Source organism: Euprymna scolopes, chromosome 16 (assembly GCF_053919585.1).
Source record: "Euprymna scolopes isolate OS-2025 chromosome 16, ASM5391958v1, whole genome shotgun sequence".
In the NCBI taxonomy this organism is placed as follows: domain Eukaryota; kingdom Metazoa; phylum Mollusca; class Cephalopoda; order Sepiida; family Sepiolidae; genus Euprymna; species Euprymna scolopes.
The window spans coordinates 16,867,959-16,886,520 of record NC_136497.1 but is presented as its reverse complement, the minus strand read 5'-3'; the positions used below and the strand labels follow the sequence as shown (position 1 = coordinate 16,886,520).

Genomic DNA, 18,562 nt, shown 5'->3' with positions numbered 1-18,562 from the left:
GTTTACACTAATAAAAATAAGTTTAAATATATATTTATGTGTGTACACTAATAAAAATAAGTTTAAATATATATTTATGTGTGATCACTAATAAAAATAAGTTTAAATATATATTTATTTGTGTACACTAATAAAAATAAGTTTAAATATATTTAAGTGTGTACACTAATAAAAATACGTTTAAATATATGTATGTGTGTACACTAATAAAAGTAAGTTTAAATATGTCTATATGTGTACACTAATAAAAATAAGTTTAAATATATATTTATGTGTGTACACTAAGAAAATAAGTTTTATTATGTCTACGTGTGTACACTAATAAAAATAAGTGTGAATATATGTGTACGTGTTTACACTAATAAAAATAAGTTTAAATATATATTTATGTGTGTATACTAATAAAAATAAGTTTAAATATGTATTTATGTGTGTACACTAATTAAAATAAGTACAAATATATTTATGTGTGAACACTAATGAAAATAAGTTTAAATATATGTTTATGTGTGTACACTGATAAAAATAAGTTTAAATATATTAAAGTGTGTACACTAATAAAAACAAGTTTAAATATATGTGTATGTATGTACACTAATAAAAATAAGTTTAAATATATGTTTATGTGTGTACACTAATAAAAAATAAGTTTTAATATATGTGTATGTGTGTACACTAATAAGAATAAGTTTAAATATGTTTATATGTATAAACTAATAAAAATAAGTTTAAATATATATTTATGTGTGTACTCTAATAAAAATAAATTTAAATATATGTTTATAAAACAACTGCAAATTTTGCAAAATCATTTATCCATCCACTTAGAACTCAACATTAACAATCAATTGGTTTACGATCGTTTCTTAGACGATAAAAATAGATTTTATTTTAATAAAATCTCATGAACAGCATCGAGATTAGACATCCAATTACAATCTTTAATATATAAGCAACGACGAAGTGAAGAACCAAAATATTATTTGTATTTATTTGCTTTTCCACCAAAGCAAATTAGGCACTAGGCCGTTTTTAATGTGGGGGTAAACCAGTTTCCCTAAAAGTAGGGTAAAAAGGGGGCACTCTCGTTGTGACCAAAAATAATAATTGTCCCAGTATAGAAAGTTTTTCCTCCATTGACTCGTACAAATTATCTTAAGTGCAGCATCTGCAGAACAGAACCAAAATATTATACATCAAATCAAGGCCATAGGCTAATAAAAAAATGTGTAAAGATATGGTTTCAAAGACTATATCAAGCAGGCAAAAAGATTATTTAAACAAAGAGTTTCAATCATTTTATACTTTTCAGGTACTGCATACAAAATCGAAAACATGATCACAAATTTTGGATATTATCGAGGAAAACATTTTAATGAATTTAAAAGGAAAAGAATTGAAAGAAAAAGGGTACTAGTTCACATATTGATCCGTGCTAAAATAATAACGATTATTAACATGGGGAGAGGAAGGGTATTTTGTACCTATTCTGTACTTTAACCTTACAATTTAATACAAACATGTATCATAAAACATTAAACTTGAAAAATACTATTGAAAAAATAACACGGATCAATAAGTGCACTAGCATTGAAAAATACACACACACACACATGCGCGCGCACGGGCGTGTATATAATTTGAAAGTAGCGGCTTATAGTTGTGTGACGACAGACGGATGCATGGAATCCTCAATAATACTGGTTGGTTCCACGGTGTTCTGTTTGCTGCTTTTCATGAAGAAACATCTAGGTATGTAAATTTGCAATCGCTTGCGAAAGCTATTGAAGTTGCCCGAATAAATAAGAACGTTCACGAAGCTATTCGAGTTAGCTAACCAAGCCACGGTGAATTCAATCGGCTCCAAAATGGATGGGATCGCCTTGAAAGCAATCAGATACGCTACGATAGTGTAAGGCCCCCAAGCGACGAAGTAACTGATACCGCTCATCATTAACGTGCGCACAGCTTTTGCATTTCGCCTTGTTTTCATATATCCACATCGTCCAGCTTTTATCCTACTCATGTTCTTCAACGTCTTGGTGATTTTGCACGATGCCCAAAACAATATGACACCACTAAGGATTGGAGTGTACAAACCAACTAGAACGCAGAAAATTGGAGATTTCCAATACATGCCGCAAATGACAATGTTTCGTTGGTAAATATAGTAATTGTTTTCGAAAAACATCGGCGCTGAGAAGGTTAATATGCCAATAAACCAGAATACAAAGACGATGATGAGGCAATGGTGGAATTTCACTAAGTTCCGGTAACGAACTGGGTGGGTAACAGCCACATAGCGATCAAGACTGACGGTGGCCAGACACCAAATGGACACAGCGCAGGTCGTTCCGTGAGTAATACTTGAAATCTGACAGTAAACATCACCCAGTAACCATTTGTCTGTGGCTGAGGCCAGCAAGCCGGGAAAACACACGACAGAGCCATTAAGAAGACCAGCGATACTGAGGTTAATGAGCAATGTTTTGCCGACCGTTTGTAATTCCCGCAGTCGTCTTAAAATGATGATACTGAATATATTACTGACAATGATGGCCGTTACAATCACAGCTAAAAATAGTGTTCTTAGCACCAGTATCGTGGTCGTATGCGATACATTGTCTGCTGTTGTGTTCATGTTTTTTTGTTTTTTGTTTTTTTTTTGTTTTTGTTTTTTTTTTTTTGTTTTTTGTCACATAAATATTTCGTTGTTTATTTCATAAAATAATTCCTTATGGTGGCTACAACATAGTTTATTGATTTACTTTTATCTTTTCTATCTCAAATTATTTTCTTTGATCCATCAAAAGCAAAACCCAGCATTAGTTCAATTAAGTGGTTGCACACACGCACACGCACACGCACACACGTATGCACACACATGTATATACATACAAATTAATACGTAAAATAAAGTACGAGTACAATATTTGAAAATGTACTAGTTGTGTTTGTAATGTGAAAAAGAAGTCTTCGTTCTATTTCAGAACGAAAATAACCGTTAGCATCGAAATTTTTATCGCGTCATAGCGTTGAACAGTTGAGTGATATTTTGACGTCATATTGCCGTTAGACATTTAAAAAGGTAGGATGCCCTTTCTTCTGTTGTTATTGTGTTTTATGTTTACTGAATATAGCCGTTATAATTCAAATGTTGCATGTGTAATTGAAATGGAATGGGTGCATTCTTTTTGAATTTATGTGGAAACAGGAATTTGTTAATGATTATTTTGTTTCCATCTTAAAGCACAGATCGGAAAGCCATCTGATTACGTTGGCGAATTATTTTCACACTCGCTCTCTCTTCTCAGCCCACTCCATCTGATGCGACCGTAGAAATATCGCCATAATCCTAAGGGGGTATCCCGGCTGTCTTAATTTAATTTATTTTTTAAAAATCGGTTGCCCAACCCCACCCTACAGAGAAAAATATAAATTAAAAATATATATTTTAAGTTACGCAAATTATAGTTATAATTTCAGAAGTAGAAAAATATTTTTTGAGTGCCATCATCTAGAATTGAAACCGAAACCAAAACATAACAAAACATAGTTTCATGATTGAAAATATGTTTGTTTGTTTTTTTTTTGTTTTTTTTACATGGAGTTCACCACTTATCAAGGCCCAATGGCCACTCAGGGATAAGGGTCATTGTGTGTACAGTAATCAAAGGGATAGTGTAGCAATAGTATTGGAGAATTGGTAAGGTGTCATTACTTAGGGAGGGCGGTTCATTAGGAATTTGTTTGTGTTGGACTTGAAGACATCCAGGTTGAAATCGGGAGGGAAACAGGCAAGCGGAACAGAGTTCCACAGGCGTGCAGTTCTAAGAAAGAAGCTTTGTTCATGGTATCTACGTTTTGATTTAGGCACAGATAGGGAGTGGGGAAAATTACTGACGGTGGTTTCAGCTAGTCGGGTGTTTTTGGAGAAAGATTGGCGAGGGGGGGACCAGAGAATGGAGCTCAGACGAGCACCTGCCATGGAAGTAACGATAGAACAATGACAGGCTCGCTACGTCTCTTCTGTGGGAAAGAGGTTGCAGGGTACAAGTTAAACAAAAACTGAAACTCATTTGTACCCAATGTGATTGGATAGCGGAAAAAAATTGTGAATTTTATTAAATACAGGCTGGTTTCCATGACAACAATATTTTTGATAGACAATATGCAAGTAAGGGCGGTCAGATGGTCCACAGAGTTTAATAATTATATAGATTAAGTGAAATAAAATCCACTGTTAATGAACAAAGCTTCTTTCTTAGAACTGCACGCCTGTGGAATTGTCTTCCGCTTTCCTGCTTTGCGGCTGAGTACAATATGGTTGTCTTCAAGTCTAACGTAAATAAGCTCTTGATGAGCCGTTCCATATAAGTTATCAAATTTACCGAATTTTCATTACTAATGATTATTATATTGTCCAATTTCTACTGTACACTCTTTAACCCTTATCCTTGAGTGGCCTCTTGGCCTTGATAATGTGGTTATGCCTGTGTAAAAAAAATCTCGTCGCGGTTAACTACATGAAGAAGGTCAGAGGATGAGTTGGCCGAAAAGTGGTGAAACAGCAACAACAATGAAGATGAAAATAACTGTCCGCAAATAAATAAAAAAAATATCAAGACTGTTATGTAAACCATTAGACGAAACACGAGTCCATGTAATATATATTGATACATGTAAGAAATACAGACACGTACATATACAAGACAGACGTGTATATATATATATATATATATATATATATATATATATATATATATATATATATATATAGCAAAAATGGTAATTAGTAAAAACCTGGAGAAAGTACTCAATACTATTGCAGAGCAAATATGTGTTTTATGTTTTTATTGCCGTTGTATCTGTATAGTCACACGTTTCGGTTACCGAATCGTATTAACGATCCAGTAACTTCGTCAGACTTTACAGAACACACACACACATGCCTACTAGACACTATCCTCGAGTGTCTAAGGTCTATCTGTACAGGGTTTTGTTAGAACAATCTCGCATGAAGATACTTTTTCCATAGAAGTAAATCCTGACCAAATATTCAAAATCACATTTTGTATTCGCAGCCCAAATAAGATCTCCTCACTATGGCTACCCCACAGCTTTTCCGAGGAATGGTGCACCTTCTCCAAGTGATATTACCTCAAGTAATAGCACGAAGCTGGATACTCCACCAGACTAGATAAATTCTTGTCCTGGAATTTAGTAAGACCAAGAGACCAAATTAAAAGATATAATACAATGCATAAAAATGGTTAACTGGGGAGAGGAAAATTATGTTCCCAACTTCTTTACTCAGTGTTTGAGAGATAAAGAACTTAAATAGAACATTCGAATATCTATGTATCTCATATAGACTTCAAGTGTTAGCCCCAGGTTGTGGGCCCCTTGATTTCTGAGAACTTCGACTGAAGTAAAATAAAACAAAAAAGAGGAAATATATATATATATATATATATATATATATATATATATACATACATATTTATATATATATATATATATATATATATATATATAAACTCCAGCTATCCAACGGTAATGCTTGAAATGCTTTTAGATGTTGTTTGAAGCAAAGTTTTAAGGTTTAATGTCTTAAACAGTGTAGATGTTTGGCACGCGCGCGTGTCACAAAATATAAAACCACCTGTTAATTAATGAGCACTGTTGATATTGGAACGCAAATTCAAAATTTAACGGCTTAAACGACAGAAAACAAGTGCGGATTTTTTTAAAAACAAATACATTATTCATAAACAACCAAATTTTAAGTTCGTAACAAAACATTCGTCATGGTAATCCAAGATTTTATTCTTTTTGCGTGTCATACTGTAAGACTAATTTTAACATGAATTAAAAAGCAAAGCATAAAAAGGCTAACTAACCGGTTTCGATACTTGGTCAACAGAGCTAAATTGAGGTTAAGAAATTACGATTAAAAAGATATGAAAATAAAAAATATGGCGAAGAACAAAAAAGAAAAAAAAAAGGAAAGAAACAAATTCAAACATTAACACTAATATAATGACTTAATGTGATTTCTATTTCTAGGAGGGTGGACCTGTAAATTCACCCTTGTCCGTTCGTCCGATCGTCTGATCCGCACTTTTCTCAATAACTACGCCTTGGAATTTATTTGAAAGTTTTCACAAACATTAAACATGATATGAGTAAAAATGTAACAGGACGAATTTTCCGGGAAAACTTCGGTTGCTCCTCTAAGGGTGCCTATCGGGTTTAAATGACTAAAATTGACACTTTTATGCTTGTTAAAAAAAATTGATGCCTTAGATTTTTATAAAACTTTATAAAAAGTTGTAACTAACTAATTTCTATATAATTTTGTTTGTCTATACTTCACGATAACTCTTGAGTGTGCCTCAGTGGCTCTTTTAGAGCCAATAAAAACACTCCATTTCTGGGATTATTTTGCCATATTTGTCCACAATTTTCTGTGTATGTCTATTTAGCAGTTTTGCATCGTGTTGAACTCAAATTTAAATATGTTAAGGTCTAGAGGGACTTTTGGGGCTTAAAGTGGGGGGCAAACTCAGTCGTTTCTTTTTTGCATGGTGTAGAATTCAAATTTACATATGTTAAGTCCTAAAACTGTACTGTTTGTTTGTTTTTTAACCAGGATATGACGCCCCCTGGGAACTTTTGGGGCTAAATGGGAGGGTCTAATGCCGAACTTAGTCATTTTTTATGCCTCGTTCATTTTGCACTCACTGGAGACTATGCATGCTTCACTTGTTTGTTATTGTTTCCCGCCTAATTTCCGTGAGTGATGTGCAAAACAGGTTAGCTAGTTAAATATATTTGTTCTTTATATAGTCATTATAAAATTGTAAACACTCAAAAAGATATATATCACCGAAGTTAAGCAACGTTGAGCCTGCTTGGTATCAGATGGGTGACTATTTGGGAATTCTAGGCGTTATATGTGCTCTCCGCTTATCTCGGTATTTGTTTCCAGTCGTCCTGTACTTCACTTGCCACTGGTATTTAACAATGTCGTCTCAGGAGAGGTGTGGTTGGAGATTACGCACCACCTGCCGCAAACATTTCACGTGCAAGCAACCCTTCGTGGGTCTCCGTAGTCTGTCCAAGAATGAAGTAGCCTGCTATATGTATATATATTGAGTAAAAAAAATAATAATTATGAATTATCAATCAGTTTCAAAAGTAAAAAAAAAATTAATTTGAATGAACCAATTAGAGGGAGCTATTTATGTTTTATATTTTATTGAGGGAATTAGACATGGAGTCCAAAGAGCAGGATTTATTTTAATGTATTAATAATATTAATACTTTTAAAAGAACAGTGCCCATAGTACTGTAGATATATAATAAGCTCAATAACTATATGCATCCTAGAGCTATATTAATATTAAGTAAAAAAAATTAATTGTGAATTATCAATCATTTTTTAAAAGAAAAACAAACAAAATCAACTTGAGTGGGCTAATTAGAGGAAGCTATTTATGTTGTATATTTTATAGAGAGAATTAGTCCAAAGAGCTTTTATATAGTGGGATGCGTTAAGATCAATAAGACGTAAATATCTTATCGCAGAGTGTCCAGCCTTTACGTGGGTATGTTTGCAGTACATGATGAAATGAAACAGCTCATGGAATTATTGTGAAAAATAAGAAAATCACTCACTATTACATAGCGATACACGTGTATTATGAAGACACACACGTAACGACAATTCAAACATAATAGATGAAAGGTAAGAAGTTCAAGTATGATAACTGAAACGGACGGGAATGATGTTGATTCCTCCATTTTGTAAGTCACTCTGTGTTCCCTCCACTCTCCTGCTTCCGGTCGTTGATCTTGTGAGAAGTCGCGATAATTTAAAGTCTAGGACTCGGACAAAGGGAGACAACTTTACCCAAAGAAGTAAAGAATTAATCCCCTTTCTGGTGTTTGTTGCGGCAAGTTGAAGGTGTTCAACGAGATGTTTAGTGGAATAGAATGATCTAGTATTCTGTCTTGGAGATGTGATGGCCGCAGTTGGTTGGAATATCCAACCCAAATTGAATTTTGGACATTTACCTCGTACGTTACATTTCCGGTTCGTCGTAAAATGTAGCCTTGGGTCCATGAGTCTTTGTTGTTCCGGTAGTCTTTTGTTTGGACATGGTGATATGGTAAGAATGTTCTTTGAATATTATATATATATATATATATATATATATATATATATATATATATATATATATATATGATTTTCAGAATGTGAAAGATTGTATATAATAAATTCCACAGCCAAACAACGTCGCAGCGGTTTGCTTGATCTGTGTTGGTTAATAGAAATTCTTGTGTGCTGGGCGTTTGCTCAGTTGGTATAGTGCTTGCCTCGCATGAAGGAAGCTCAGGTTTTGAATCCTGAGTTCCGACGTGTCTAACTAATGAGCCCAAATGAGGGCGAAACTCGAGTCTTGGATTTCCGGTTCGTTGACTGTCTTGGCTCTTGTGGGCTGCGACGTTGTTTGGCTGTGAAATTTATTATAGAAATCTTAAATATATGAGCAACACTAAAATGAAGAAAACAATACATTATATAGCAGATCAAAATCAATGGTTTTATTGGTAATCATATATTAAGAGATATGGTTTAAAAAACAATTAGAAATATTATTAAAACAGAAAGTTACAATCGTGTTTTAGAGTTCAAGTACAAAATGAAAAAGATGATGACAAATTTTGGGCATTACAGAGGAAAATATTAATATTAGGATTTTAAAAAGAAAAGAATTGAATGAAACACACACACACATATACAATATATATTGTGTGATCGGACACGGGTGTATGGAATCCTCATGAGTATTGGTTGATGTATTGCCGGTCACAAAGCTAATCGAGTTTGCCAACCAGGCAACAGTGAATTCAATAGGCTCCAAAATGGGTGAGATCGCCTTGAAAGCAATCAGGTAGACGGCGATAATCTAGGGCCCCCAAGCGACAAATTAGCTGATACCGCTTATAACTAATATCACATCACAACTTTCTCATCTCGCCTCATTTTCACATATCCACCTCGGCTCGCTTTTATTCTACCCATGTTATTCAAAGTCTTGGTGACTTTGTACGATGTCCAACACAATATGACACCACTGAAGATCGGTGTGTACAAACCTACTAGGGCGTAGACAATTGGAGATTTCCAATACATGCCACATATGACAATGTTTCGTAAATATAGTAAATAAAGTAATTGTCTTCGACAAACAACGGCACCGAGAAAGTAAATAAACCAATAAACCAAAATAAAAAGATAATAATGAGGCAATGATGTAATTTCAATAATTTCCGGTAACGAACTTGGTGATTGACAGCCACATAGGGATCAAGACTGACGGTGGCCAGCTCGTTCCGTGAATAATACTTGAAATCTGACAGTAAATATCACCCAGTAACCATTTGTCTGTGACCGAGCCCCACCAGGAAAATACACAGTGGAGCCATTAAGGATGGAGCCATTGAGGAGACCGGCGATATTAAGGTTAATGAGTAATATCTTGCCGACTAATTTATATATTGGGGACTATTATCCTCATCTTTTTTAGTTGTTTCACGTAGTCACGACGTTTCGGCCAACTATTCCTCTCGCCTTCGTTAGGTGGTAACCACGACGGTAACTCCGAATCTTCTAACTGCATTCTCAGCAATTACTGCCTTCTATAGTTATTGTCGTCTCACGACGAAGGCCAAAGGAATAGTCGGCCGAAACATTGTGAAACAACAACTAATAAAGATGAGGATAATCGTCCGCAATAAATAAATTAATAAATAATACTCATCTCAAAAATGAATTCCAATTAAATAATATATATGTCTTGCCGACTGCTTGTAATTACTATAATTGCCCTAAAATGTTGATACTGAAATATTACCGACATGGCCGTCACAATCACTGCTAAAAGGAGTGTTCTTAGCACCAGTATCGTGGTCGTATGCGATACATGGTCTGTTGTCGTGTCCATGTTTTTTTTTGGGGGGGGGGTTGTCACATAAATTGTTCGCGGTTTATTTCATAAGATAATTCTTCTCGGTGGCTACAATTATTTTGTTTGTTTACGTTTATCTTTTCTATTTTAAATTATTTTCTTCAATCTATTTAAAGCAAAACTCAGCATGAATTCACTTAGGTCGTTGCACACACACGCATGCACACAGATATATATATATATTGAATAGCACGGAGTTATTCTGTTTTACAATTTTCCTTTTTATCTTCTCCAATCTCCGAATGGTCCTTTTTGTGTTCTTCTTGTAACTGTATATGTTGGATCCATAATCGCGAGCGCTTTCGACAGAAGTACTTCTATCATCCTCAAGCATATTGTAGAAATAAATGTAGAAATTGTTTTATAAATTACGTATATATACATTTTTCCTAGTCACGTGGTAGCTTGTTACAAGTTTGGTCGGCGGACTTTTTTTTTTTTTTTACATATATTAAATACACTTATATATACAAACACAGACATATACATATTCAAAAATTTACCCCAAACATTTCAAAATGTTCCGGCTGCACTCATAATTAATATTATTTATTTGCGGCTTCTTTGTTTTAATGTACAATGCTTCGAGTATTCTTAGCCTATTTACATTTCTCTAACTCTGCAATACTCTTGTATTTTCTACCATAATTCTTCGAAATTCCGAATGTTGGCAGCCATGTCCCTTCAAATGTTGTGATATGGAGCTAGACTCAGAGAGGTGGAGAGTCAATCTTCGCGACAATGTGTTAGTTGTTGAACCAATGTAGCTACTAATATTGGAGATACACTCTCCTATTGGGCAGCTAAATTTGTAAACTACATTGGTCCTTTCCAACAGGTCATTTATTTGCGAAATGTTGTTTTCATTACAAGGTTTGGTGTCTGTATTTTTTATAATATATAATAGTTTTATTTTTTTATTATTATTGGGAGCCACGTATCTACGAATTATATTTGTAAAAATACTCTCATCGATTTTTTAGTTCTTGTGTAACTGGTTACGGTAATATATATTAACAGGATGATAATTTTCTTGAATATTACTAATTTGATTCAAATTACTAATAGCTAGTTTTATTTCTTTATCTACGGAAGAACTCATGCAGATTCTACAAGTAACTAAAATCGACAATAAAATCACCGCCTCTCTAGGTGTTGAAAAGCTGTTTGCAAATATACCAATGAATGAAACCATTGAAATTATCATAGAGAACATATATAACAATCTGACCCTTCCTCCACTTAAAATGAGTTCAGTAATCCTAAAAAAATTATTAGTAATGTGTACAACCAAAGACCACTTTTTGATCATCTGGGAAATATATACACACAGGTGGATGGCGTGGCCATGGGTCTCGTATTGGGACCAACATTTAGTAATTTTTATATGGCTGATCTAGAAAACAAGGTATTTAATTTAATAGAGAAACCTATTTACGTTCGATAGACGATATACTAATTCTTGTCAATAACACAGAGGAAATAGAATATTTAAAGGGTATCTTTCAGAATAATTCAATTCTTAACTTTACATAAAACTAAGTACTAATAATAAACTCTCGTTTTTAGACGTTCTCATTGACTCTAGTAGCGATGGATTTATCACCTCCGTTTTTAAAAAAACTACATCCGTTAATTCCTGTATTTAAAATTTTTAAAGTGAATGTCCATTCAGCTATAAAACGAATATAATAAGGAATCTTATAGATCGTGCAAAGGTGATTTCCTCAAACCAAAAATATTCTTTAATGAATTAAAAAATATAAAACAAGTGTTAGTAAATAATCAATTCCCTAACTCTCTTGTAGATAAAGAAATAAAACAATCATGACTGAGATAACTATCATCCTTCCTCCCATACCTGTACCTCTCCAAGTGTCCTCTCCCCTTTGGGGAACAAGACCTTCCCCACACTAAGAACCGATCCTGGATCCGGCCATACCCACATGGGGAGACAAATAAATAGAAACATTAAAAAACCCTCTGTGTATATTTATAAATACACCTCTTTATCTAAACAAACATAATATTAAGAATACTCGAACAGTCTAAGACTGAAACGAAAAATCACAATACTAAAATCTAAGAATTCAAAAAATAAATAAATTTCTCTCTCTCGCGTGCGCTCTCTACCCTTGTTTCAGAGGATCTGGTCCCCCCTCTTCACACACACACACACACACACACATACACACACACATACATACATACACACACATACATTCGAAACGATCTTGGATCACAGTTGCAGTCGTAGGGAAGCAAATAACTTTATAATACTAAAAAACAAAACACACATTCTACAGACCAACACAAGAAAACACACACACACACACACTCACACAGTCACACACCCTACGTACCCAGTTGACCAAGTACCAACGTGCCCATACCTTCACTCAAGTAAGAGTAAAAAAGGAAAAAAATGAGAAAAAACAAAGAAAGATAAGTAGAAACACAAGAAGAGAGAGAGCGCACGCGAGAGAGAGAAACAAATAAAAGACAACAGTGGCCATGGTCCGACCCCCAACGAACCAGTAATAAAATTTGAACATACGAATGAAGAGTAGAATCATTTACACATGTTTCAACCGCCCGGAAACATTTCAAATGAACTACGAAAATGCTCTTTTACATTTTTAAATACGTCTTAAGGATATTCTAAATATTTCACATTTTAAATACTTTCTGAAAATGACGCTTCACAGAACGTCTTAAACACGTTAAAAACGATTTCAATGATTTAAAAATATTATTACAATGATCTAAACATTATTTTTAATGAAAAAAAAACACAGAATAATAAAATAATGTTAAAAAAACACACATTGTTGGTGACCCCCCTCATTTAAATATATATATATATATATATATATATATATATATATATATATATATATATATATATATATATATATATATATATATAGTTAAAGCCGAAATTATTGGCACCGTTTAAATTTTTGCGTTTTTTTTTTTCACTAATTATTTTTATTAAAGTGTTGATGAATATTTATATCGCCCATGTACAGATCTCCTAAAACACTTTTAGTTTATTATAAAATATTCAAAATAAATATTATTAATGATAACAAAAAACAGACGAATTCAAATTTATTGGCACCAATGATTTTTATCATAGAATTCACGATATTTTATGCAAAATAATACTTGTTTATTATGATTTGGGTATTGCACCATCTTCTAGATCGTACCAAAGCCTTCTATAAATAACGTGCATTAGTCAATCCTCCACTTTATTAATAACATCAGACTGCAAAGATGGCTAAAATTAAGGAACACAGTTTCGATGTTAGACAGAAAATAGTGGATGCATACATGAAAGGTAGTGGATACAAATCCATTTCTAAGCGTTTTGAAGTTTCTGTGTTAACAGTGAGAAACATTATCAAGAAGCATGATGTTTTGAATACGATTCAAAACTTGACGGGTCAAGGCCGTAAAAAGAAACTTTCTCCCACAACTGTACGACAAGTCATTCGAGAAGTGAAAAAAGGACCCGAAAACTACTGGTAAAAAGTAGTCCAACAATTGAGCGATCAAGGTATTAAAATTTCTGTTTCGACATTGAGGAGGGCACTGAAGTCACACGGAAGTCACACGGGTACCGACCAAGGAAGACTCCTCTCCTCTCCAAGAAACATGTTAAAGCACGCTTAGAGTTTGTACGGGAGTTTATTGACAAGGGTTCAACTTTTTGGGCTTCAGTTTTATGGTCAGATGAGACTAAAATTGAACTTTTTAGCAGCAGAGATGTGTCGTTTGTGTGGCGGGAGAAAGGAGAAGCCTTCAACCCAAAAGAATACAGTCCCTACGGTGAAGTATGGTGAAGGAAACGGTATGTTTTGGGGTTGCTTTTCGGCCAATGGCATTGGAAAATTTGTCACTATGGATGGCATCATGAGGCAAGATCAATGCATTAAAATATTGACTGAAAATCTGAAACCTTCTGCAGAAGCCCTTACTTAGTCTTGGAACCAACTGGGTCTTCCAACAGGACAATGATCCAAAACATACGGCGAATATGGTGAAGAAATGGCTTTTGGGTAATGAAATAAACATCCTGAAGTGGCCAAGTCAAAGTCCGGACTTGAATCCAATGGAAAACTAGTAGGATGTGGTGAAGGCGAATGTAAAAAGAAGGAAACCAATGAACCTGAGGGAATGAGAAGATTCTTGTTGATGTGTGTAGGAATTTAGTAATGTCGTATAGAAAACGCCTGAAAGCTGTTATTAAAAACAAAGGCTATTGATAAAGGGGGCCAATAAATTTGAATTCGTCTGTTTTTTGTTATCATTAATATTTATTTTGAATATTTTATAATAAATTAAAAGTGTTTCAGGAGATCTGTAGATGGTCGATATAAATGTTCAACACTTTAATAAAAATAATTAGTGAAAAAATGTTGTTTTTTTTCCAAAAAACGTAAAAATTGAAAGGATGCCAATAATTTCGGCTTTAACTGTATATATACAAAATAATATAGAAAATAAAGTATCTTGGCAGTACTTTGCAAACGAAGATTTTGTGAAGGGGGTTGTCCACGTCGACTGCAGGCACACTTGTGTCTGACGAGCCTGATGCGGGACAAGCAGGTTTGGCCACAGCGAGTACAATATTTGAAAATGTATTAGTTGTGTTTGTAATGTGAAAAAAGTTTTTGTTCAGAACGAAAATAGCGTCAGAGCGTCCTGGAATTGAATGATACTTTTGACGTCATATAGCCGTTAGACATTTACAAATGTGGAATGCCCTTTTCAATGTTTTGTTTTATTTTTTCTTAATGTAGCCGTTATAATTACATTGTTGACTATGTGATTTAAATGAAATGAGTGTATTTTACTTTTTTATTTATTTATTACTATTTTCTGTGGTGTAAGTTAAGCTGTGCAATACCAGTGCCTGCTGATAAAAAAAAACATTATATATATATATACAGGCGGCAAAAAGTAAGTCGGCACTTGTAATTTTTATAAAAACTGCAAATGTAAGCTAAATTTAATGTAATTGTTTAAACAAACGATATCCCATTTGATTGACCTTTTATTCTCCTATAATTTTACCTGTTCATATTTGACTTTTTATTGAAATATTCTAGTGTTCACCTTAATTATGAAAAAATAACTTCAAATTGAGGAGGCAAAAAGGAAGTCTGCACAATGGGAAATTGTTATTTAAGTGTAACTTTAGAACATTAATGCAACACAAGTACAACAGGAGAACAATGAACTAGTTAATATTTAGTAGCATAACCCTTCTGCAATTTGACAGCCTGCAATCTATTGGGAATTCCTTGAATTAGACTGCAGCAATATTCCGGGGAATGAGCATCCTACGTTTCTTTAATTTTTATCTAAAGTTCTTCCAAATTTGAAATATTGTCATTGCATAGCTGTTGCTGGGTGTAATGCCATACGTTTTCAATAGTAATGAGGTCTGAAGATTGTGCAGGGCAATCCTAACACGGAATATCATGCTCTTCCAGGAACCTCTTGACATTGACAGGTGTGTCAATAAGCGCATTATCTTGCATGAAGATGGGGTTATCTTCAAATTTCGACCAAAGTAGAGAAGAAAATGCTCAGTTAACATATTAATGTACTTGACGGATTAATTCGACCTTGCAAGCGAACTATAGGCCCTGGACCATTGGTACTAATAATGCCTCACACCAAAACTGAACCTCCACCACCTTGCAACGTTATAACTGAGCACCCAGAATTAAATTCTTCGTCTTTCCTCACCCGGACGTACTGCCTACCATCACTGCCTAGCCTATTGAACTTGTTTCGTCGCTAAAAAGCATTTTTGACCAATATGAAGAGTCATGATTTTCATTGCATCTGACGAAGTCCAGACGGCGCTTTCTGTTCTTCACAGAAATCATTGGCTTCCGTCTTGCAAATTAAATTCCTTTAATCTGTTCTTGACAGTAGAAAGAGTACACTTTTTAACAACATTGCACTATTGCTGGATTTGGGGAGCCGTTCCAAGTCTGTTTCTTAGGCTGCGGATCTTGATAGCATTGTCTTCCCTGATCTAGTACGACGAGATTTGGGGGCGTCACGAATACTGCCGGTATTTTGGTGTTTTGCATAGTCTTTCGTGCCGATTTTTCATCACATTTCAATCTGCGGGCGATTTCTCGATTGGATAAACCAGAAAGGTGGAGATTAATGAGCTCCTGACAATCACTAAGAGAAAGTCGGTAGCATACGGACTAAATATGACGTTGTATAACCTGGAACAACAATAATTACGATTAGATATGCTTTGTTGCCTGTTGTTGGATATTTAAATCTGATTTAGGCGCGATAACTTCAGCTGGTTTTAAGCGAATTTGTTGCTGCGGACTTTCTTTTTGCCTCCTCAATTTGAAGTTATTTTTTAAATTGACGTGAACACTAGAATATTTCAATTAAAAGTCAAATATGAACAGGTCAAATTATAGAGGAATAAAAGGCGAATCAAATGAGGTATAGGTTGTTTAAACAGTTACATTCAATTTCGCTTAAATTTGCAGTTTTTGAAAAAATTACACGTGCTGACTTTCTTTTTGCCGGCACTATATATATATATATATATATATATATATATATATATGTGTGTGTGTGTGTGTGTGTGTGTGTGTGTGTGTGTGTGTGTGTGTGTGTGTGTGTGTGTGTGTGTTAAATAGATGTTTTATTTTAATTTATAGTAACTCTAGTTTCACACGCTGACATGTGATTATAGTCGATTTCACAATCTGTCATTATTTTCAAGGGTTGACTTATTGTTATTAATCCCACAACCCAGATTTATTTAGTCATTTTTTTGTGCTGTACAAATGCAATAAAAACTCTGCACGTGCGATACTACTAGCTGTGACTTTGTAACTAAAGAAATAAATCCAATTACTATTGTGGATATTAAAGTAACTAAATACATGTGCGTGTACGCTAAGGTCATGGGAGAGTATTGAATCTGTGTTATTAGAGACGTGTTGGATCAGGGTACAGTCCTAGGAAGAGGAAGAACGGTAGAGAAAATATAAGTAACTAACGTAATGTTGTAAAGTTAACCTAATGCACATGAAGGTCTTGTCATCTGGTTCTAATTTGGATTCTTTGTTCAAAGGGAGGGAGTGTTACGAATATAGACTCCAAGTTTATGCATGTGTCTGTCTGAGTCCTTACGGCAAAGTGGGGATAATCGGACATTTTAAAATGGTTAGAGGTGATGAAGGAGTGTAGGTAAGTTTCACTTAGCGCTAAGATATCCGGTGAGTTTTCTAGCAGAAAGGATTCTACATCAGCTAAGTTAGTTCTAAGTCAACGGATATTTGTGAGTGCGAGCCTCAGGGGAGGCGGCGAATTGGGGTTGTTTGAGTGTGCGTCTGGCTTCGTCGTTTTTTTTTTTTTTATTTTATTGAGCTATCATTTTATTTAATAGTCTAAGTTTTAGAGTGCAGGATGCTGGACGAAGTGGATATGCATAACCCTTTAACACGCAACATTAGTAAAGTATCAACCGACTCCTCGTCCACAGGAATGTTGCCGTGATGAATGTAGGGTTCCTTTTCCATGCGCGACAAATGGCACTACAACCGATATTATAACCTGATGATATAGCAGAAGCCCTATGCTCTACTAAAGAGTTAGGGCCCTTGTACAATCAGTCAGACAAACTGTCAATCCGCTACTCTCAAACCTGTTGAACAAGGGTGGCCAATTGCGTAAGCATATATGGGAAACAAGCATTCTAATATGCACCCCAAGTTTTAAGGGAAGGAAATGAGGCACAAACAGGGGTTGTGGTTTTAGTTAGCCTCTAATAAGTCCTCGTGTACGCACCTCCGCTCCTGGCCAATAGATAAAAAAAGTACGGAAGCCGAGCTATAAACAGAGCTTATCTACTCTCTAAGCAGTGTTTGAATCACCAGCCCAGAGGAGGTTGTCGACAAGGACCGAGGAAACCTTCTCCCGTTTTTTAATGCCAAGATGTATGAGGTCAGTGGCACAGGCTTAACATAAGAGATTTCCTTCTCCTAGATGAATGACTTCACGTATTTCTGCTAAAGATAATTACCATCTGCTATGAAGTTACACTATTTAACAAAATATAATTATAATAAGATTAGAAGATGTGATTAACCACTTCTTATGAGTTAAAAAGCGGAGACGGGGGCAAGTTTGAGCATGGGATACAAATTTAAGGCTAGTATCTTCCAGGGGTTTTATTAGTGTCAAATATTCAACTGTAAAGCTGAGAAGTTAAAAAATATATCTAATATTCATTTAATATAAGCATGTGTATTTTTCTAATAAAATCCAAAGTAATATTGTGTCATATATATATATATATATATATATATATATATATATATATATATATATATATATAATGCTGCGTTTTTCTCACTCTGACATTGATATTAAAAGGCTACTTTTTTTCTATTTAAAAAATATTAAAACAGGCTAAGTTATGGATATGAGAGTGACTTCATGATGTTTTACTAATT

General features: G+C 34.3%; 1 protein-coding gene across 1 annotated transcript; it reads right to left on the bottom strand.

Annotated features, from left to right (window-relative positions):
- Positions 1-1,654: 1,654 nt before the first annotated feature.
- Positions 1,655-2,641, bottom strand: LOC145296302 (somatostatin receptor type 4-like). Its single transcript, XM_080142502.1, has one exon. The coding sequence runs from the start codon at positions 2,639-2,641 to the stop codon at positions 1,655-1,657; it is 987 nt and encodes a 328-aa protein (XP_079998628.1).
- Between the last annotated feature and the right edge of the window lie 15,921 nt (positions 2,642-18,562).

Coding starts and splice junctions, on each gene's coding strand:
- LOC145296302 (XM_080142502.1), bottom strand. CDS start 2,641: ATGAACACAACAGCAGACAATGTATCGCATACGACCACGATACTGGTG.